The 23,788-nt window shown below is 43.4% G+C and overlaps 1 protein-coding gene across 1 annotated transcript in view; it reads left to right on the top strand.

Annotated features, from left to right (window-relative positions):
• LOC123995272 (kelch-like protein 29) overlaps nt 1-23,788 on the top strand; it is a 121,477-nt gene that overhangs the window by 33,329 nt on the left and 64,360 nt on the right. The window contains exons 2-5 of the mRNA XM_046298770.1: nt 4,445-4,583; nt 12,463-12,659; nt 16,593-16,705; nt 16,913-17,059. Of these exons, the coding sequence (XP_046154726.1) occupies nt 4,445-4,583; nt 12,463-12,659; nt 16,593-16,705; nt 16,913-17,059 (596 nt within the window). The remainder of the gene's footprint in view (nt 1-4,444; nt 4,584-12,462; nt 12,660-16,592; nt 16,706-16,912; nt 17,060-23,788) is intronic.

Here is a 23,788-nt window from a genome sequence, read left to right as displayed (position 1 = left end):
CTGTTATAAGGGGCCTTGAAGTTGACAACTACAACTCCTCTCGCTCTCTACTCATTACAGGAGGCTGAGGGTAATGTAGAGTTGATTTGATTTAGTTGTTCGCCCTAATGATGCCAAGGCTGTCTTTATGCCACAAGAATGGCCTATTTATTCATGCATTTCTTCCAATTCTAGCATTGCATTCAGTGTGGTTAATGGTCAGGAACAGGCCATTTCAGTCACTTAATTCCTTGCTGTGATACATCTGGATCCTCTGCTTAGAGGGTTTTCCACATGCAGCCACCGAACGGCTCCGTCTTGAATTGCTCTTATTTGTCATACGGCTTAATACTGTATAATTTAGTCTGCTGAATTAATTTGCCAGTGAGCTGCTAGTGTCAGTCGAGAAAGAAAAAGCTAAATGATGGAGTATTTCCAGCCAAACAGTGGGGCTAATGTCAGAGTATGTTAATTGAATCCTGGGTGTTTGAGTCCGAGGTGGGCGTACGGTAGGTAGACTGACTGAGTGTTCTATGATAACACAAACTAAACTGCTTTACTTTGTCACAGTGGATCCAATCGCTCATCTGATAAGTTGCGCATAAACCAGTAGACAGCATGCACGTGCACGCATGCAATTAAACAAGCGTGCACACGCACACCTCCCCTGTTTGAGACAAATTATGAGTGTGGATAGTACAGTAGCAGCTCACTAGTCAATGACTAGACTGTGATCATGTGGCTGGGTGGGTGTGTCAGTGCAGAGTTCAGTTTAATTCACAGTACATGTCTGCGGAGCCGTGATGGTCCATTACAACAGACCGCTTTGCAGATTCCACTTTGTGAATTTGAGTGTAGCAAGAAGAGGAGACATTGCCGGAGCCTTGCAGAGATTTGGAGAAGTATGAAATGCTCTGAAAGCTTTATACGGTCAACTGAAGTTTGTGACTTGATGTAGAAGTTTCCCTTAATATCTCTGGGATATGTGGGACTCTAGCGCCCCACCTGGCCAAAAGCCAGGGAAAATGCAGAGCGCCAAATTCAAATAAATTACTATAAAAATCCAACTTTCATTAAATCACACATGCAAGATAGTAAATTAGAGCTACACTTATTGTGAATCTAGCAAATGTGTCAGATTTCAAAAAGGCTTTTAGGCGAAAGCAAACAAAGCTATTATCTGAAGATAGCACCTCAGTAAACAAAGAGAAACCATATTTCAACCCTGCAGGCGCAACGCAAAACTCAGAAATAAAAATATATTATTAATGCCGTACCTTACTTATTGGCACTCCGATATATCCCATAAACATCACAAATAGTCCTTTTGTTCAATTAATTCTGTCATTATATATCCAAAATGTCCATTTATTTGGCTCGTTTGATCCAGAAAAACACTGGTTCCAACTTGCGCAACGTGACTACAAAATATCTCAAAAGTTTCAAACTACTTTTGTAATACAACTTTAGGTGTTTTGAAACGTAAATCATCGCTAAAATTGAAGACTGGATGATCTGTATTCGATACAGAAGGAAAACAAACTGAATCATGCTTTCTGGTCACTCGCCTCCATCCAACAGTGCACTTCAAGTGGCCCTCGTTCAAGATGGCCGTACTTCTTCATTACACAAAGGAATAACATCAACCAATTTCTAAAGACTGTTGACATCCAGTGGAAGCCATAGAAACTGCAAGAAGGTCCCATAGAAATCTGGATTCCAATGAAAAACAACCTCAAACAAAAAAATAAATCTGAGTGGTTTGTCCTTTGGGTTTCACCTGCTAAATAAGTTATTTTATACTCAGACATGATTCAAACAGTTCTAGAAACTTCAGTGTTTTCTATCCAAAGCTACTAATAATATGCATATCTTATCTTCTGGGGATGAGTAGCAGGCAGTTGAATTTGGGCATGCATTTCATCCGGACGTGAAAATACTGCCCCCTGTCACCAAGTAGTTAAACACATTACCCTAACCGCTAATAACTTTTTTTTACAAGAACAACTTAACTTTTACAATGATAAACAAATATCTGACCCAGTATCAGTTGTTGGGGTTAATTTTCACCTACTCACAGGGTATGTCCATCTCAGATGTGACATGAAGGCCAGACAGACTTGTCTTTAGCCAGTAACAGTTGGACTGACCAGGGTCCCGCATATACACTTATGCTACAGCAGGCCTGAAATTTTGTGATTCTAGGCGCACGGCCATTTGGCCTTCAAGAGGTGCCCAGTCTGCCAGGGCACCAAGGCGATTAACTAAACACGAGGTATTCTGTTAAAAATAAAACATGTATTTAAATGTACATAATTTGCCTACATGTCAAGTGCATATTGGCTAGTCTAATGTCCAGACTGATGTGCCTGAAAATGTTGCCAAACTTTGATACTTTTACTTACACACACAGGCTAAACACCAGTCATGTTTGACAAATATAATTGAAATGAATATTAGTCTAAAGGCTTGATGCTGTCATGCTCGAGGAACTGTTAGTTCCAATAGGAGAGAGAGGCCAGTGCCTGTTGTGCGCCTCAACATCACCACCTTTGCAATCTGTGCGGGGGCTGTCAACATTTTTAAAACTATTTAACCAAAAACATAATTGTTGAGAGCCGGGATGTTTTTGTCTTTTTATGAGGCATATCTTACTGTATTCCATCCATTGGAATGTTGAGGGGATTATTTTATAAACATTTCCTCATATGCCATTCAAGTCATTTTCTCATGTTCTCAACTTCTTCTCGTTGTCCAGCAGCCAACGACACAATCCTAGTCATATTAACTTCCCATGCTAGTTGTTGCATTTTTAGATATTCCCTCTTTCTACATTTCCAAAGGATATTTTTGTGGTGTGCTTTGTAGAACAGTGTTTTCCCCTAATTGCATTTTGCAACATTTGTGCTGCGGCGTCGCATTGCTGCTCTTATAATGTGAAGAAATAGCCTAATAATTGATCAACATTTGAAGTGAAACATTCTGATCTACTGCATCAACCTCAGTGCTATTAAACACATCTTATTTTACGTGCAGTGGTTGTATTTATTTGGGATCTATCGTGTCAGTGTCATTTATTTTTTCGCAATAGAATAGGTCAACTTTTGTTATGGGGGGATAGTAGATATGCACTCGTGCGCTGTTGCATCCCCGATGTGTGTTCACTAGTAGCCTACTTTGGAGCTGCGATGCCTGTGAGAATAACCTGATCACGTGACTGACATTGGCTAATACGAATTGAGAGAGCCGTCTGAGTGAGAAGTGCTTCAGAGCAGGGCGATTGGCAGCCGGGAGAAGGACATTCTAATTATTATATTCAGGCCAAAGGCACAACGGCCACTTTGGCCTTAAGGCATGTTTATTTTTTTTAGGGGGCATTACAGCCACACTGAACAGGCCTGTGCTACAGTACTGTTGATGGTTTCCTGCTGAATACATATTACAGTAGTATAGATTGCCCTCTGTACACTGTTACATATTAGATGTTGGTCCCCTGCTGTCTGGTACACTCAGTAGCTCCTCATGGTGGCTCATTAAAACAATAAAGAAACAAGCTCTGACTCTCTCTCTACAGCAGGCCTAGTCCTTCCATTGACTAAACCATGTTCTCGTGTTGCCCAGTGATATTTATGAGACAAGTGTGTAGATGTTTTTTCTTCTTTTTTTTCTGGCTTGGACAGTGTTTAGTTCAAGGTTCAATGGGTTAACTTGTACCCAGGGTAGGAAGCTGCTGGTAAAATGACTCATGGTGAATTTTTATTTTTTATTTTTAAATTGTACCTTTTTATTTTACTAGGCAAGTCAGTTAAGAATAAATTCTTATTTTCAATGACGGCCTAGGAACAGTGGGTTAACTGCCTGTTCAGGGGCAGAACGACAGATTTCTACCTTGTCAGCTCAGGATTCGAACTTGCAACCTTTCGGTTACTAGTCCAACGCTCTAACCACTAGGCTACCCTGCCGCCCCAATAATGCATTATTAATTCAAGTGTCTCTTGTTTTCAAAGCACATCTCTTTTAGTTGGTTGTTCCTTTAGTTGAATTCACAGAGTAAGTGAATTTACAAAATCCAACAGTAGTCAAGTGTTTTGTCTTTCATATTAATACTAACCTTTATCAGCTGCATGCACTATGTATATTCTAATAACTTCTAGACTGTTTTGCTTAAAATCACTAACTCCTCAGTACACAACTGTAGAATTGCAGAGCTTGCTTATTTTATTATACATAGCCACACATTCCCTGCCTTTAATACTGAATTGTTTACTATGAAACTGTATTTTCTCTTCTCTGCAATATAATGAAAGCTGTGGCCATAATGTTTTTATAATCTGCCCATTTCTATTGTCTCTCTATTTAATATTTTGTTGCCATGATATCTTTCTATGATCATATTTGTATAAAATAGTGAATTCTTATTCTAAATCAGAACATGGCATTGTCTTGTTTCTTCTTTGTTCTACAGAGATGTTGAAGGAGTTGAACCAACAGCGCAGAGCGAAAGAGTTTACAGACCTGAAAATAATTGTTGAAGGCAAAGAGTTTGAAGTCCACCAAAATGTTCTAGCTTCCTGCAGCCTTTATTTCAAGGATCTGGTGAAAAGGTTTGCCTTCCCTTCCCCACCAGCTGTTGATCCATTCTGTTCTTTTTGTAGGGCGCATTTGTGTTGCTTTTTTCCCCTCCCCCCTTTCTCTGTTGCAGGTGTGTGAAGACTTTGGTTCCTATCACAGGGCCAGCAGCCACCCACTCCTTCTCCCACTCCAAATGAATGTATCACTAAAACCATTTGATGGAAAAGGTTACCCCATCTTAAGTCTTTACATTTTCCTCCCCATAGAGACAATTAACCATATTTACAGTTTGATGAGCAGAGAAAACGTTCCATGACTGGGGGGAAGGGGGCTTTAACGCATCTAAAAAACGCATCTAAAAAATTATAGCAAAGCAACAGTGTGTTATATGTGGTATAGTAGGGAGGGGTTTTATCTCTAAGCTACCTTATTTCTGTCTGCGGCGTTTCAAGACAACATCCTTTCATGTGCAAATGGCTGGGAGTTTACCGTTAGTCCATTGAAGTGATGGGGAAGCTTCAGAGTTGCAAGCAAAGGACAAAGCACAGGCACATCTCTCACCGCTTTGCTTTACTCAACCATTACTTTCACAGGTTAACACCATTCCCTGTTCATGTATTCATTTGAAGTGGATCAAAGTATTTCTTCATTACTCTATCCCTCACATGTCTCTGGGTTGTTTTGGTTCTATATGGTGCTAGTATGTGTTTCTTGGTTATTGTGTGTGTGTGTGAGAGTAGTGGTGTGTTTGTTTTCTTCATGCTGAGGCAAGGCCCTCTCTTAATGTCCTCACCCTGTCTTCAGATCCTTGCAGGTGCTTGTCGACTTGATTCAGACAGAGCCCCGGAATCAATGTTTTCTCGTCTCCTTGACATGTTTGTTTTCCTGTGCACTGCTCACAGACAGAAAAGACAGACTAACTGAACAGATGGAAACTGTAGTGAGAGAGAATGTACATAACAATAGGAAGCTCTAGTCTAAAGTCTGAGGGCAGCTGCCTGCTAGTTGCCCTGCAGCTACGCTGTCTCCTGTGAGATCATCAGAGGGCGCAACGCTGCTTATCAGACAGAGGTGAGCCATCCATCTAGTGAGCCAGCCAGGAGATGCTTTGTGTGTCAATCACACCAGCATGCAACACACACACACACACACACACACACACACACACACACACACACACACACACACACACACACACACACACACACACACACACACACACACACACACACACACACACACACACACACACACACACACACACACACACACACACACACACACACACACACACACACACACACACACACTGAGAATAGTGAACAGCAGCCCGTTCCCAACCTCACACAGGGTCCCCAGAAAGATGCATCAGGTTACGTTCATCTGCCTGCCTGCCTGCCTGCCTGCACTCTGATTTTGTACTGGTTAAATGTGGCTGCCTGACAAAGCAAATTCTCATTAAGTAGATAAGTCATTGTAAAAGGACCATAATTTGTCATCAACGCAGGCCTTTCTCATCTAGATTAAATCAAACATAGAATTTTCTAATTTAACCGTACAGTTAGTGGAATATATTACATGTATATGTTATACTAATTAATGATAGTTTAAGTTGCATGATCGTCTTAAGTATTAACCGTATAGGTTGTCAACCTTTTTGACAAAGTTCAAGTAATTTATCATGGCATGTTTAGTAACTACCGTTGTCTTTATAAGGCAAGTGACACCTCGCGGTTGTATTGCCGTGTTTACTGGAGAACACAACACTGAGATGCTGTTTTAACCCTGGCCGTCTGTAGGGTTGAGACGTGCTGTTTTAACCCTGGCCGTCTGTGGGGTTGAGACGTGCTGTTTTAACCCTGGCCGTCTGTAGGGATGGAGACGTGCTGTTTTAACCCTGGCCGTCTGTAGGGATGGAGACGTGCTGTTTTAACCCTGGCCGTCTGTAGGGATGGAGACGTGCTGTTTTAACCCTGGCCGTCTGTAGGGATGGAGACGTGCTGTCAGGGGTGTCACTGGGTTGGTTGAAGCAGAGCGGGGGAGAGAGAAGAGCACATCCCAGCTGGTGGTCCTCTCATTGAGTTACAGCCTCTGTGCCATTCAGGTTACTCTCCAGAGAGTGTGGTATTATGCTGATGCCACACATGCCCTGCACCCCATCCAGATCTTTGAGGTTCAATGAGAGAGAGACACCATCTATGCTGTGCTGCCCACGAGCCCCACTGTGCAGAGGTATTCACTGTTGTCGTAACTCTCTATCGCCAAGACAGCGGAGTCAATCACCACCTTCCGGAGACACCTGAAACCCCACCTCTTTAAGGAATACCTAGGATAGGTTAAGTAATCCCTCTCACCCCACCCCCCCTAAGTTTTAGATGCACTATTGTTAAGTGACTGTCCCACTGGATGTCATAAGGTGAATGCACCAATTTGTAAGTCGCTCTGGATAAGAGCGTCTGCTAAATGACCTAAATGTAATGTAAATGTCATAACTGCCACTGTGTGTGTGAGAGAGAGGGGTGCAGGCCTATAACACTTGGGTGTTCTCCAGGCAGCCAGCCATTATTCAGAGTAGATGGAATATCAGAGGGTGAGCGAGTGAGAGTACATGTCGCTGCTTATTTACGCTGACCTTAGACACACAGACAAGAAATTAGTCTCAGAGTAGTGGAAAAGTAATGATGCAAATTCTTGTTTACATGCACGAAAGTCATTTTCATTTATTAGGTTGTTTACTGTTAAGCAGTAGATTAGTAAATTGAAAAGCAATAAAGCACCATACTTTAGAAAATTGTTTTAAAATATATATGTGATTTAGTCAAATCATTTAATCAACAGTATGTGAGTGAGAAATAAGTTTTCTATATCATACCTGAGCAATTTCTTTTTAAGTTTAAAAAAATATATAGATTCATAATATTTAGAATGGTTTTGATATTTCATGTTATAAAAAGCTCATTTATAATCAGTTCCCTGACAGGATCAGTGAATTTAGATGAGTAGCAATGAATGATTATCACCAAATGATTAAACTTCAGATGTTAAAAATGTCTATCCAGTTTAACTGCTGATACCCGCTATCTCATTAATTTGATGTAAATCATAAAGAAATATTTTTTTATGATGCATTTCCCAACCTATAATTTTAAAGGAATTTTCACCCCCCTCTGTCTGAAGTACAAGTCTGCAGAGTTGATGTACTGACCCTGCTACCTCGAGGTAATACAGCTCCAAAATATGAAGTCTGGCACTCACCCACCAAAACCTATCACCCCCCTTTAAAGCAGTCTTCAAAGTCTGGGTCGATGGGGAAACTGCGGTGGAGTCTCAAATGTAAAAAACAACAACATTAAGAGCACAAGTTATCATGTGGGACAATATATACTGAACAAAAATATAAACGCAACAATTTTACCAAGTTACATTGAATATAATGAAATCATTTAATTGAAATAAATTCATTAGGCCCTTATCTATGGTTTTCACATGACTGGGCATATGCCCACCCACTTGGGAACCTGTCCCAGCCAATCAGAATGAGTTTTCCAATAAGATTGCTTTATTACAGACAGAAATACTCTTCAGTTTCATCAGCTGCCTGGGTGGCTGGTCTCAAACGAGATGTGGAGGTCTTGGGCTGGCGTGGTTGTGAGGCCAGTTGAAAGTACCGCCAAATTCTATAAAACATTGGAGGTGGCTTATGGTAGAGAAGTTAACATTCAATTATCTGACAACACCTCCGGTGGAAATTCTGCAGTCAGCATGCCAATTGCATGCTCCCTCAAATAAATCTGGGGAAAAATGGGATCCTAAGAAATTTAAGTGGAAAAAATGCTGAAAAACTTTGAATTTCACTGCATTATAGGCTGCTGCTGTTCAGCCCAGAAAGACTCCCAGTAATTCAATTTTCCCCCTCTGAAGTTTCAATAAGTATGCTCTGTACACCCTTAAACTATGGGCACAATGCAACTGGTGCAGCTCGGTGGCAGGGCCTAATGTAAAAGCACACACACTCTGACACACCAGAGCTTTGTTCCATTTGTTGCCCTTTTTCTCTTCTGTTTTCATATGCTTCAGACTCACCCAAGCCAGAGTCTACCACTATAAGAAGAGAGAGTGGAACTGAAACTTCTAGTCTTTGTCAACACGCTCTCTGGGTGGTAGAATCCTCCAGCTGAGATTCTAGTGAGCTCTTACTGTTCCCCTACTACTGTCCTGTGCCAGATAGACAGTATGCATTAGTCTACCCAGCAGGAAAAAACGAAATGCGTTGAAACAATGTAATTTCAACCAGTTCAAAAGCAGAATGACTTCATTCTAACCAGCTTTGCCTGCTGGGTGCACTAATGTGTGCTGCTTTGAATCACCGTAAACCATATGGTCACAGCAGTGGATAGCGTAATCAATCCTAGAAACGTATGATGGCTCTTCAGATCAGCAGCTCAGTGTTGACCGGTCTGAACAAAGCTACTTTCCTCCCCATCCTATGGCTCTATAGAAGCAGTGGCAATCATAATAGGCCCCCTATTAAAATTGTACATTTTATTCTCTCATACAGCAGCATTTACTCCCTGAATGTTTTGCTTTTAAGACTAAAAATAGCAGTGTCCCCAGCTCAGGATATGATTCTGAACCTCAGAGCCCACCGACTACTAGCTGTGACACTCTGTGGTAGTGCTTTTCCTCTGAGACTTACCCCCGCACTGAAGACTTGTGAGCAGAATAAACAACCTCCGCATCATTCAAGACTGTTGAGTGTCTTAAAGTTCAGTTTGCCACAGTTATGCAGGCCGAAAACTACCCATGGCCTTGGCTTCAAGTCAGAGCAGGTCCACCGGAGCCATGACCCAGTGAGACACGAGTAAAAAGTACCCATGGCCTTGGCTTCAAGTCAGAGCAGGTCCACCGGAGCCATGACCCAGTGAGACACGGGTAAAAAGTACCCATGGCCTTGGCTTCAAGTCAGAGCAGGTCCACCGGAGCCATGACCCAGTGAGACACGGGTAAAAAGTACCCATGGCCTTGGCTTCAAGTCAGAGCAGGTCCACCGGAGCCATGACCCAGTGAGACACGAGTAAAAAGTACCCATGGCCTTGGCTTCAAGTCAGAGCAGCTCCACCGGAGCCATGACCCAGTGAGACACGGGTAAAAAGTACCCATGGCCTTGGCTTCAAGTCAGAGCAGGTCCTCCGGAGCCATGACCCAGTGAGACACGGGTAAAAAGTACCCATGGCCTTGGCTTCAAGTCAGAGCAGCTCCACCGGAGCCATGACCCAGTGAGACACGGGTAAAAAGTACCCATGACCTTGGCTTCAAGTCAGAGCAGGTCCACCGGAGCCATGACCCAGTGAGACACGGGTAAAAAGTACCCATGGCCTTGGCTTCAAGTCAGAGCAGCTCCACCGGAGCCATGACCCAGTGAGACACGGGTAAAAAGTACCCATGGCCTTGGCTTCAAGTCAGAGCAGGTCCTCCGGAGCCATGACCCAGTGAGACACGGGTAAAAAGTACCCATGGCCTTGGCTTCAAGTCAGAGCAGGTCCTCCGGAGCCATGACCCAGTGAGACACGGGTAAAAAGTACCCATGGCCTTGGCTTCAAGTCAGAGCAGGTCCACCGGAGCCATGACCCAGTGAGACACGGGTGCCGACCCGCATAGATGGAAACCGAAAAGTCTGAGCCTTTTGGGTAAAACACTGGGGTAAATCCTCAGTGGAAATGCGCCATTATAATACCAGTGTAACTACTGGGTCCTTGTGTGGCTTGAAGTCTCCAATACAAACAAACAAGCTAAACTAATAACATTGTCAAGCGAGCAGGCACTCTTATCTATGTTGAATCCATGTTTGATTTGTTTTTCTTGATGATAGAATAGACAAACAAGTAACGTTTTGTTTTCTCCCAGAAAAGTATATATTTTGGATGAGCTTGGATTCCTCTGAGTACACAGTAAAATGTCTGCGGCAATCATTTGTCCAGCTGAAATGTAATTTTAGAGAACATGGTAAATGCGGTCCCTGTAAAATAGTACATTAACAGGACACATTAGAAATCCATTTATGACATCCCCTCTTTCTCCTCCCCTTTCTGACAGTCTATATGCTGAATTAGACTCTCCACAGAAAACATATTGGTGCATTTTTCGTAAAACCGATTCCTCTCAATTTCTCCTTATCGCTCTTTTTTTACTTCCCTCTCCCACTTTTACATAAAGTCAAGTCTGCAGTCAGATGCAGCAGTATAAACAACCATCACTTTGAGAGAAGCAGAAAGCGCATTCTATAACAAAAACAGTCAGACAAAACAAATTGCCACTTGATCTGATTCCCATTGACATGGTTGATGAGCATGCTGTTGTTTTCTTTCATTTGTCTTTTTTATTTCCCTTTTCTTACCCTCCGTTGCTTAACCCTGGACTGCACCCCCGATCTCCCCCCTTTTTCCAGTTTTAATACTGCCGCAGCGTAGGGCGGGAAAGTAATAACATAACAATACTGCTTTTTTGCTTTGCAGGAGAAAAAATAATGTTTTGATATATAACTGTCTTGGTCTTTCCAGCCTCACTATGTCCGTCCATGCAGAGACCGATCCCCACTGTCTTATTTATTTTTTGCGTTGCCCTTCTCCCCTTCTCTCACCTCCTAAGATGACTCAATGACCACTAATGTCTACTACGTTCAAATACAGGATACTGGTGAATGCGAGCTGGGCGCAGAGGCTTTGGGTTTAGGTGTGGTGGTGATGGGGGTGCGGGGAGGAATCTCTTATTTAAAAGACCCAGGAACAGTCATGGAACATGGACACCCCCCCCCCCCTCAAACCCCCTCTGAAGGATGGCTGCTGGTCCCTGTGGAAGAACCAACACTCTTCCACCCTCTCTCTCTCCCTCTTTCCTCTTCACTCTAACCATTCTGCCCATATGTCTGTCTGTGTGTCCGTCTGTCTGCATCTCGCATCAACCACTATGACTGAGTGTATGCTCTGTAAAGGCTTCTCTGAGTCTCTCACCAACCCAGTAGGAGACATTAACACTTGAAACGGACACAGAGCATTATGCAGTGTAACCAGCAGGAGAACACACCCCATCCATCTCAATCCTTGGTAGTTGTCATAGTGTTTGTCCACAGCTCTCGGGGGAGGGACACAGTATCTCACTATATTTAGGGGCATTGGATCTGTTTATTTTACCCGTGACTAGATTGTTGTGCACATGGGACATTAAACGTGGGTGGTTATGCGTTACTTAACGCTTCTTTAAACCCCCGGAAAGTTCCAGAACTTCAACTAATCACAGATATTCTGTTGCAATGCCCATGCAAGCCACCCAGCACCTCAGCATGTAGTTCTGATATACAACACACACGATAGCCATACAGAATAGTAGTATTGGGCGCAACAGTTAGCTAGCTTTCAAACATACCACAGCTAACATCGCTTGAGATCTTCCGTTAGCAGTCTGTTTCAACACTGTTCTAACATACCTGGGTATCTTCTCAGTGTGGTTTTATCATCTCCTCTCTTCTGTCTCCCACTATCTTGTATGCATCTCCTAAATATCTATGCATACCTGAACACATGTCAAAGCATGCCTTTTGGATATTCATTTGCCTTGATAAAGACACCAATCACTTGTGCTTTTGTTTCAGATGGAGCACAAACCTAACTGTGTACTGTTACAAACCCTAGTGGCTTACTGTAAAAACAAGACCAAACAGAATCTCTACCTTCCCCATTTCTACTGTATTCTATCGTGTTGTATTGATTCTGTTATTTTTCCCTATTTTATTGATGCAGGTTGCGTGTGTGTGTGCTTGTGTGTGCGCATGAGTTTGTGTGTGTGTAGCCCTAGTCCTAGGTGTGTGCGCATCTCTTCGATGTCTAACTCCTGTCTCTACCGTGGTTGGTTGGTCAGGTCGTCAGGGGAGACGAGGAGCGGGGAGATGCTAGAGCTGCGGATGAATGACATTGGAGCTGATGTGTTGGAGCTGCTGCTGGAGTTTGTCTACACAGGTTCTCTGGTCATAGACTCCGCTAACGCCAGGACACTGCTAGAAGCTGCCAACAAGTTCCAATTCAACACCTTCTGCAAAGTCTGTGTGTCCTTCCTAGGTATGTAGCTATGGCACAGGGTGTGTGTTTGGGGGGGGGTCCTCATCATACTAAGCCTGCCTTTCTGTATTTGGCTCATGGTCCCTCACAACCTTTCTGTATTTGGCTCATGGTCCCTCACACCCTTTCTGTCAGGTGTCCAACGTTTCCACCGGAGTAAAAGAGTTTCTAACACCCAGCGCTTGGTCGTTCTTCTACCTTTTAATACCCTTTTACCGCCTTTTTCTTTTATATCTGAAAGGTCTATTTCCACCTTTGGAAATAGTGATCTTTTCTGTATTTTCTCGATAGTTATCGCTTATGTCTGTGTCAACATCACCTTTCTTCTTGTCGGCTTTGGCACGCATTAAATCATGATCACTCTATTTTCGTCCAGCATGCAAGTTGTTCTTGTCATTCAGAAAAGAATAAATGCAATGTGCAACAATTTCAACAATTTTTCTGAGTTACAGTTCATATAAGGAAACCAGTCAATTGAAATGCATTAGGCCTTATCTATGGACTGGGCAGGGATGCAGCCATGCATGGGGACCAGGCCCAGTGAATCAGAATGAGTTTTTCCCCACAGACATAAATACTCCTCAGCACCCACCCTCTCCCTACTCAGACATAAATACTCCTCAGCACCCACCCTCTCCCTACTCAGACATAAATACTCCTCAGCACCCACCCTCTCCCTACTCAGACATAAATACTCCTCAGCACCCACCCTCTCCCTACTCAGACATAAATACTCCTCAGCACCCACCCTCTCCCTACTCAGACATAAATACTCCTCAGCACCCACCCTCTCCCTACTCAGACATAAATACTCCTCAGCACCCACCCTCTCCCTACTCAGACATAAATACTCCTCAGCACCCACCCTCGCCCTACTCAGACATAAATACTCCTCAGCACCCACCCTCGCCCTACTCAGACATAAATACTCCTCAGCACCCACCCTCGCCCTACTCAGACGATCCTACAGGTGAAGAAGCCGGATGTGGAGGTCCTGGGCTGGCGTAGTAACTTGTGGTCTGCGGTTGTGAGGCCGGTTGGATGTACTGTCAAAATTTCTAAAACCACATTGGAGGTACCTTATGGTAGAAAAATGAACATTAAATTCTCTGGCAACAGCTCTGGTGGACATTCCTGCAGTCAGCATGCCAATTGCACGCTCCCTCAACTTGAGACATCTATAGCATTGTGTGACAAAACTGCACATGTTAGTGGCCTTTTATTGTCCGCGGCACAAGGTGCATCTGTGTAATGATCAGCTTCTTGATATGCCACACATGTCAGGTGGATAAATTATCTTGGCAAAGGAGAAATGCTCGCTAACAGGAATGTAAACACATTTTAGAGAAATACGTTTTTGTGCATATGAAACATGTGACCAACACTTTACATGTTGCATTTATATTTTTGTTCAGTATAGCAACGTTACCTATAGCAACCATTTATTTTCTGCACCAAAGAAAAACCACCCGTTGAGAAAATCTAGCAAGCGAGGCAACTAAAAGCAAGTTTCTAGACGATGTTTATAATTACAATGCTTATATTTACCAGAACATATCTGACAAAGTTTTGAGTTTAACTGTAGCCAATGTTTTATTCATTTTAACAGGGAAATAACACACTAAAGTCTGGCGATTATAAAAATGGCTAACTTACAGTTGTGAGTATGAAGAAATTAACACAGTGCATTCTGTTGGAGGAATTTAGACATTGATGGTGCTGGCGACGCACAACAAATGGGACTGTTTCAAAGGGGGGTCATATAAACATCGCCAGATAGAATTATTGCTATGTTGTTTAAAAAAAAGTCTGAATTAGCCCTCTCTCTCACTCCCTCTCCTCTCGCCCCTCAGGGTTTAGGAGGCGCCAGGACAGATTCATAAAAAGGTCAGGGAACAATTGTCAGTAAAATGTCAAATCCCACAGATGCTCTAGGCCAATCGATACCAAGGCAGAGATGAGGATACAGGTCTGGGTAAAAGCGGTGAGGGGAGGGGTGTTTGAAAGGTTGGGGGGGTGGCGAGCCCATGGGTCAACTGAGGAGCAAACGCGTAGTCATGGGTTTAGGAGGTCAAGGGACTGGGAAATTGTAAATGTCAGCTTATACTTACCATTTAATAGAGATTGGTGGGGAGAGCTGTAAGGCAAGGCAGGGATATGATGTCTGGATATGAGATGAAAAAGGTCAGAGCTGTAAAGGAGAGGGAAAAGACAGTGAAAATAAATATTGATCTGTTTTTCTCGTTTCGTCCCGACGATATGGACTTGTTAAAAACAGGGAAACCATTTATAGTATAGTCAGACTTCATCACCATCAGTAGGTCAGACTTTCCTGCCCTGCCTGAATATAATTCATGACATTTGAGTGTTAGAACTGAGACATAGTAATAATAATAGATTTGATTTGTATAGCGCTTTTCAATACAGCAAGAATTTCAACACTCAAGTGCACTGTATGACATTGTACTGGTGCAATGTATAACCTTGGGACAAAGAAATTGCTATTATGTCAAGGATATCCAAGTTCTTAACAAATGTACTGAAGATAAATGAACTTGGCCTAGTTTGGCCATGGTGTATTGAGTTGATCAGATTTTTGAGTGTGACAGAAATACCAAAAAACACATTTCAGTACACCTGGGGAACCTATGTTGCACATTGTATTATTTGCCCAATATTAGGACATCAAGAATTAGAAAACTGATCCAACAATGTAATGTGTACAGTTATACAACGCATCTACAAAGTAATTACATGGAGTTGGAGCAAGAGCACAATAGAAGTTACGTGACCATTCATCATGGCATTTAGTGCGAACAGATGCTATGTTGTGCAGGGTAATTTGGAAATCACTGAAAGCCATAAAATCAATTCTTGTTATTCTGTCTACGAGTTCAACCTTCAACGTTTGTGTGGATTTACAGCGATCAGCTATTGGACCTTCCAGAGACTGGAATAAAACTCCTCTATTCATTATGTCTGCAAAAGTTTGAAATTTGACACACACACACACACACACACACACACACACACACACACACACACACACACACACACACACACACACACACACACACACACACACACACACACACACACACACACACACACACACACACACACACACACACACACACACACACACACACACACACACACACACACCGTGACGCCATATGGATTCTGCAGGGACTCTCCTCACACCCACACAAATGAACCTAAATGAACGGTACCTGTGGAATCAATTAAGATCAAAGTAAAGAAGAATCCTAAACGCATTTCAACCTGGTTTGATATTGATTAGGTATAGAGAGGCCTCTGTAAAGTGATTGATCCGATCCGTCTAGCTCTTATTACTACACGTTCTCCCGTCAGACCCTTCTCAAGGTGAAAACACACCTGTTCAACCACACCACACCACAACAGACTACAGTTATTAGTTTCAAATGCTTTGTTTTCCTATTCAGCTTCAACACACTGAGTTAACTTCAGAGTTTACTAACACAGTTTGATGTCATACAAACCCTGTTTTGATTAGATATTCAGTCTGTTCTTTTAATTGTTGTGGCTCCATTACCTTTCCTGGTGATGTTTGTTTAGGCAGCAGACACACACACACACACACACAAAGGTCTTTACCTGCAGTACTAATCCCTGCTATGCCGTTCCACACCCCCGCCTGACTGTGCTCAGTAGGCTCCTAACGATTGATTCCCCTTGTTTGTCCCTGGAGCTGTTTCAGCTCTGACAGTCTCTCTCCAGGCCCAGATAAACACACAGATAGACCACAGCTCTCTCCCTGCTTTCTCCCTCTCTTTCCAGACAGTTTTTTTTATGGATGTGAATAACTCTCCCTTATTCCTCTCTTTCTCCTCTTTTTCCTTCCCATTCCCCTCTTGCTCTCTCTCACACTCTCCCTCTCGCTCTCTGCAGAGAAACAGCTAACAGTGGGGAACTGTCTAGGTGTGCTGGCCATGGCTGAAGCTATGCGATGTACAGAGCTCCACAACATGGCCAAAGCTTTCGCACTGCAGAACTTCCCTGAGGTAGGTGGATTTAATGACTGGATTTAATTTTTAAACTCAAAAATTACATATCACACTATGTATCTGTGAGAAAAGTATTTACCTGAGGTACCAATCCCTGCTATGCCGTCCCAGTTTACCATAACACCTGTCGCACATGATTAAAAACAGTGCATGTACTCCAGGATTTTCATCCCAATGAAGTGTCAACCCTTCATTGTGCACTAGGTAGCGGGGCAGGAGGAGATTCTGTGTGTGTCTAAGGAGGACCTAGTGGCCTACCTGTCTAATGACAGCCTCACCACCAAGGCTGAGGAACTGGTCTACGAGACCGCCATCAAGTGGATCAAACAAGACCCCACCGCCAGAGTTCAGGTAAGGCGGGGGGAAGAGGGTGCTAGTGGCTACGAGGTTGGAGTGATTACATTTTTACTGGTCCATTTTCAACATGTTCATTCAGCGTTTATGGGTCCTGGACTGTATGGCCTGGTTTGTTGTGGGAGTGCCATATCGCCCTCTGATCTAACCTGGTTAATCAGGACTTAATGCTGTTCTAACACCATCTGTCTACAGTATCATTACGCATACTCACCAACCATTACCCCATACACTATGTCCTGGTTTCATTATATTGCTCATCACATCTCATCTTTGTATCTGTTTTCTACACCACAATTCCTCCTGTCTTTGACTAGAGTTCCTAAAGGGAGAAATAAAGTAAAAAGCTTGGTGTGTAGAGACACACTGTTATGCATGTTCCCAGCAGAGTCCTACTACCAGCCGCCCCTGGTCTATATTAAGTCACTTAAGCTATATTTAATATGGATCACCCACTTCTTCCTCTAGACACACTAACAAGCATATACAGTACCCTTCTCTCTCTACCTTCCCCTACATACTGTCACCCTGCTCTGCCCTGCATCTGAATAAATGAAACACCTGTAATATCATGCAGACTGGTTGTTAGGTTTGAATAGTATTGTTCTCATAAATGTCCAATGACGACTATGTCCGCGAGATGGAATTTGGCTTGCTGTTGGTTTAAATGCACTGTGATACAGTATGAACATTCTGAGTGGGACACACTGTTCTGGCAGCTTCTGTTCATCTGCAGCTTTTTGAATTGGGGTCTTGGTCTGTCTTTCTAGGAAATGATAATGAAATGGGATTGTCATATTCCACTACATCACACTTCAACAAATGAGACTGGTGGTCGATACGTTTCATGGTCAATACATTGACTAACCAACCTCCATGAATATGGAAGAAGATAACATGGATTGTGGAAGAGATCACCACAGGATACAGACCATTTATGGATCCAATACTAAGGCTGCATCCATAATGGCACCTTGTTCCCTATTTAGTGCACCCCGTTCCCTGTTTGTGTAGTAGTTTTGACCAGGACCCATAGGGCTCTGGTCAACAGTTGTGCACTATATAGGGAATAGTTTACCATTCAGAATGAATGCTAAAAGACCACGCATAAAGCAGCCTTGACTGCTGTTTAACAAAGGAGTTGAGATGAGTCGTGTTAAAACAGTTCATCACTGGGAACGTCACTCAGTCAGAATAACACCCTCTCATAAGATTGAATGGTCGTTGTAATGGTCTCAACTACTCTTTGTATTTGCTAGATTCAATGCCAGTAGTAACTACTTCCATAAATTGAGTTGGACTTTATAATGGTGCTTGCTACTATAGATATACATGTCTTGTGTTGGACATAGAAAGTCAGTTCTGAGAGGCACTTTAGGTTAAATGATCAAAAAAAGTGTTTTGACTGAAACTGTCTCTCAGGACTTGAAGTTTCACATGATAAACCATTGTAAAACTCTGCCTTCTACAGAGTTTTTACAAGGAAGTATTTTCTAAAGTGGTGGATGGAAGACCTACGGTCCAAACAGCAGTCCAGACAGTACAAGGAGATGCAGATAATGGGGAAGTACACAGGATGTAAGTGAACTGTGTGCAGCAAACGCTTTGCACAAAATTGAGTGAGTGTCCTTAAACAAGGTTAGAGCTTTGGGGTAGTTTCACACACACACACAATGACTTCTGTTCTACTGAGGATGAAAGACAGAAAGGTTTGGACCAATCACGTCCGTTCAGCTCAGCGCAGTTCAGCAGTAATCTCACAGCCTATTGGACAGGAGAGAACAGTGAATCAGACCATGGCAGAGAAACGAAGGGATTGCGGAATGGGACATACCATTTCACCTGCTGTCCACTCCTCTTCCTCCTTATCCTCCCTCCTCTTCCACCTTGTCACGAAATCCAGGATAAAGCTAATCCCTTATAGAAGTCAGTGGTTTCTCAAATGGAGGCTCGGGGTCCACTGGTGAGTCACTGCTCATTCCTTTTTGTGGCTGATACCGTTTGGGTCACAGCTTTAGACTTGGGTCTTTGGTTTGGTTTACTCACAAGAACACACTCCCGAAGGTGCGATTTAGAGAGACTGAGACAGAGGAAGAGAGACAGTGAACGGAGAGGGCAGAGGAGGACCCCGGTGTCCCTGTGTTCAGTAGGAATCAGATATTCACTCTCTGCTGTGTGCCTTGACATTATAGGAGTGGAGCTGAGATGGAGCTCAGGGCCAGTCTCAAATCTAGGGGCCATGTGTGATACAGTGAGACTAATGACGCTAGAGAGAGGGAACAGAGGGAGAGGAGAACGAGGGAAATGGGTAGAGGGATTGGGGTATGGAGAGGAGAACGAGGGAAAGGGTGGATACTACAACAAGGGAAAGGAGGGAGTGGGAGATGGAGAGGAGAACGAGGGAGGGGATGGAGAGGAGAACGAGGGAGGGGATGGAGAGGAGAACGAGGGAGTGGATGGAGAGGAGAACGAGGGAGGGGATGGAGAGGAGAACGAGGGAGGGGATGGAGAGGAGAACGAGGGAAAGGAGGAGTGGGGGATGGAGGAGAACGAGGGAGTGGGGGATGGAGGAGAACGAGGGAGTGGGGGATGGAGGAGAACGAGGGAGTGGGGGATGGAGGAGAACGAGGGAGTGGGGGATGGAGGAGAACGAGGGAGTGGGGGATGGAGGAGAACGAGGGAGTGGGGGATGGAGGAGAACGAGGGAGTGGGGGATGGAGGAGAACGAGGGAGTGGGGGATGGAGGAGAACGAGGGAGTGGGGGATGGAGGTGAACGAGGGAGAGGATATTCTTTTTTTAACAAAAGAAACTGACCCCAGTCTAAAGAGCGAGTGGTTGAGTTGACACGCTCTGCTCACCACAAGCTCCTTTTCACCTCCCCTGCCTCCCTCCACACCTCTTTCCGTCCTGCCATTTGGAAAAGGAGAGCAGGGGAAATCGCTCCCCCTGAACCTGTGAAATGTTTTAATGGCAGGTCAGGACTGATTGTCACAGGGCTTACACACACACTGAGAAGGTCGGAAGGTGGGAGGAATGCAACGGCTGGGGGCTGTGTGCGCGCGTGCACAACCGAGCACTGGCACGTTGGCAGTGACTGAATAAATAATGTCACTTGTTTTTGTTGTCTCAAATATCCGCTAGAATAAAGACCGGGGCTAGACATCACATGGAGATGGTGTTAATTATGGATTTGTGCAAGACACACACAATAGAAAGATACACACAGAAAGGAAAAGAGTTTACATGAGTTCAGGAGGCTGTGAACCAGAAACATGTTAATCTTCTACTGATCATAGTGCCCAGCTAAATAGTCTCTTTCATGCTAAACCCACTGCTGTAATACCTAGACCAGGGATCATCAACTAGATTCAGCCGGGGGACGTTTTTTCCCCCTTAAGTGGATGGTTGGGGGTGCAGGAACATAATTACAAATCATTTGTAGACTGCAAATTGACCGCAAGAAGCCCAAACAGATATGTTTAACCAAACATAATCATTTTAAACCTTCCATTTGTATATGATCACGTCTCTATTATGTGTGAGAATACTTTAACAGATTTCTTCAATTAAAATCACTTGGAGATGATTTCGTCGTGTCCAACAATGAACATGCTCCAATTTCTCAAACTATTAGAATTTGTTAGCTTGTTTGCTTTTACTCAGAACTTGGTGGGTCAAATCAAATCTGTGGACCCTGTCATTACATTATATGGACAATGGGTCTGAGCTGCTAGTATGGTGTTAGTGGCTAAAATACACTTTAAACATTATCCCATTCATTCCCCGCCTTACATAAACGGTGCATAGGAGGAGAACGGTGTTCCCTTTGCTCAGGATGCTTTCATACTAAATTGGTTTGGAGCGTTTTCTTTCTCTGAACTCTGGTGATTTTCCGTCCCAATTTACCCCTTTCGGTTTGTTTGGACTGATGTAAACACTATCCGCATTCGGGAGCACACTAAACGTACCGTGGTCTCGGTCCGATTCCATTCATACAGAGGAGTGGATCGCTGCAGTGTGGACCAAACAGGAAGATGTGCGCAGTAGTATTGGTTGTTTGACTGCAAGCATTTGATGAAATGCACAGTACCATAACTTAATATCTCTAAAACATTGTTTGAGTAGCAGCATTGCATTCATGAGCTCAACCGATGCAGATTAGGGGAGACGGGCAGTTCCCGGGATACAGGCTACTGAACATAGCCTATTCACATGACAGAGCGGATATTGTGCGGTTTCTTCACACATGTTGTTGGAAGACCAAAGCGAAAGTAATGGGAAGTTTGGGACACACAAGTGATGCTTCATGATAATCATAGATGGATTTAACATGAGCATTTTTCTCCAATAAACAAATTCCTTGCATGAGTACGCAGCTTTTAGGCATTTTAGTTCGTTGACATTTGGCAAAGTGAAACCAACCGGACCAAATGAGATGACAATGTAACAAATAATCAAACTGATTCGAACTATAGCTCAGAACTGTGTGTGAAAACGCCCTCAATGAAGCTGTTGACGGTGAGACCAGTCCTCACTGTTACCCACAGAGGCAGGGTGGTACAAACCATGTACATATGCTACCAATTATACCTACTACCCCCGCCCCCCCCTCCCTGCCAAGACCTCTATAGACCCTTCGTGTATGGGCCTGAATACCCCCTCTATTATGCTCTAATAGGATCCCCATGAAATATGTTCTATCTCACCTGGTAGAACAGGCTGACAAAGGAAGGTGATTAATTGGCTCTTTGAGGAGAGAGGGGAGAGAGCTCAAAAGCAATAGGGGTGGGCATCCTAATGTGATGTTTTAAAGGACATTTAAGGGTGGATTTAGTAGATAAAAAAGAGCCTGTCGTTCACTTCACTATGGAAAAAGACCTCAGAGTTCACTCTTCAAAAAATAACAATGGACATCTGACGTTTGCCATTTCAGAACCCACAAATGTTTAAGTATTTCAAATCAATTGAAACTCATTTTATCTTACAGTAATACTTCTATAGAGTATCTTTCTCTTAGTGGAGGTCTTTCAAATGTTTCATCTGGTATAGAGAAGAAATGGAAAGAGTAGTTATGTTTCCAAAGCAAATTAAAAGAATGCAGATTTTCAAGTGGGACTGGAGTAGTGTGCTGTACTTATTAAGTGTGTACTAGTATGGTGTAGTGGACTGTACTATACTTGATACAGAAATTAATATCATACCTCTATTGAAATCAGTGATCTGAAGAAACCTCATTGACCCCATCAGCTTTCTATGATACTGCATTTTATATAAACATTGGAGCACAAAAGAAGTGTACACACACCTTGCTGTGTAGCAACTGCATGTAGTCCGTATGGGGCTCCCGAGTGGCGCATCGGTCTAAGGTACTGTGTCTCAGTGCTAGTGGTATCACTACAGACCTTAGATCCTGGAATGGAACGATCTTAATTGGCCGTGATTGGGAGTCCCATAGGGCGGCGCACAATTGCCCCATAGGGCGGCGCACAATTGCCCCATAGGGCGGCGCACAATTGGCCCATAGGGCGGCGCACAATTGGCCTAGGGGTTGGCCGTGGTAGGCAGTCACTGTAAAGAGTACAACATCAATTAACATCATTTGAATGAACATTCTTCATTACCATAGAATCATTTCTATCACAATACCAGGCAGCCATTGCGGGTGTACCCATGAGTTTAACAGTCAAATTGCAATGGTTGGGGGTTTACGAGCTTGTTCTAATCATTACATTTCAATATGGGCTGCATTGTGGGCGTTGCCTAGGTAAGCGAAGACTCATTTGCTAGTTTCTTGTTTCGGAGACAGTTTCAGCGCGTTGAGGCCATGTTACCGTAGAAACCGACTAAACTACACGAATGACCAGCTGTCCCATCTTGAATAAGACTGTTCGGAAAAATGTATATAAACTGAACAAAAATATAAACGCAAGATACAACAATTTCTACGATTTTACTGAGTTACCGTTAATATAAGCATCAGTCAATTGAAACAAGTTCATTAGGCCCTAATCTATGCATTTCAGATGACTGGGAATACAGATATGTGTCTGTTGGTCACAGATACCTATAAAAAAAAAGTAGGGGTGTGGATCAGAGAACCAGTCAGTATCTGGTGTGACCACTATTTACCTCATGCAGTGCGACTCATCTCCTTCGTATAGAATTGATTTGGCTATTGTGGCCTGTTGTCCCACTCTTCAATTGCTGTGCGAAGTTGCTGGGTATTGACTGGAACATGGTGTCGATCCAGAGCATCCCAAATATTCTCTATTGGTGAATGTCACCATGTCTGGTGAGTTTGCAGGCCATGGCAAATCTGAGACTTTTTTAGTTTCCAGGAATTGTGTACAGATCCTTGCACCATGGGCCGTGCATTATTATGCTGAAGCATGAGTTGATTGTGGTGGATGAATGGCACAGCAGTGGGCCTCAGGATCTCGTCTCGTCGTCTCTGCATTCAAATTGCATCCATAAATGCAATTATTCGTTGTCTGTAGCTTATACCTGCCCATACTATAACCCCACCGCCACCATGGAGAACTTTGTTCACAATGTTGACATCAGCAAACCCCTCTCCCACACGATGCCATACAGGCTATTCTCTATTGGTGAATCTCTGTATCTATATACAGTGGGGGAAAAAAGTATTTAGTCAGCCACCAATTGCAAGTTCTCCCACTTAAAAAGATGAGAGGCCTGTAATTTTCATCATAGGTACACCAACT

Source organism: Oncorhynchus gorbuscha, linkage group LG14, assembly GCF_021184085.1.
Source record: "Oncorhynchus gorbuscha isolate QuinsamMale2020 ecotype Even-year linkage group LG14, OgorEven_v1.0, whole genome shotgun sequence".
Taxonomy (NCBI): Eukaryota; Metazoa; Chordata; class Actinopteri; order Salmoniformes; family Salmonidae; genus Oncorhynchus; species Oncorhynchus gorbuscha.
Note: the sequence above shows the minus strand (reverse complement) of the source record. Positions and strands in the feature narration are given on the sequence as shown.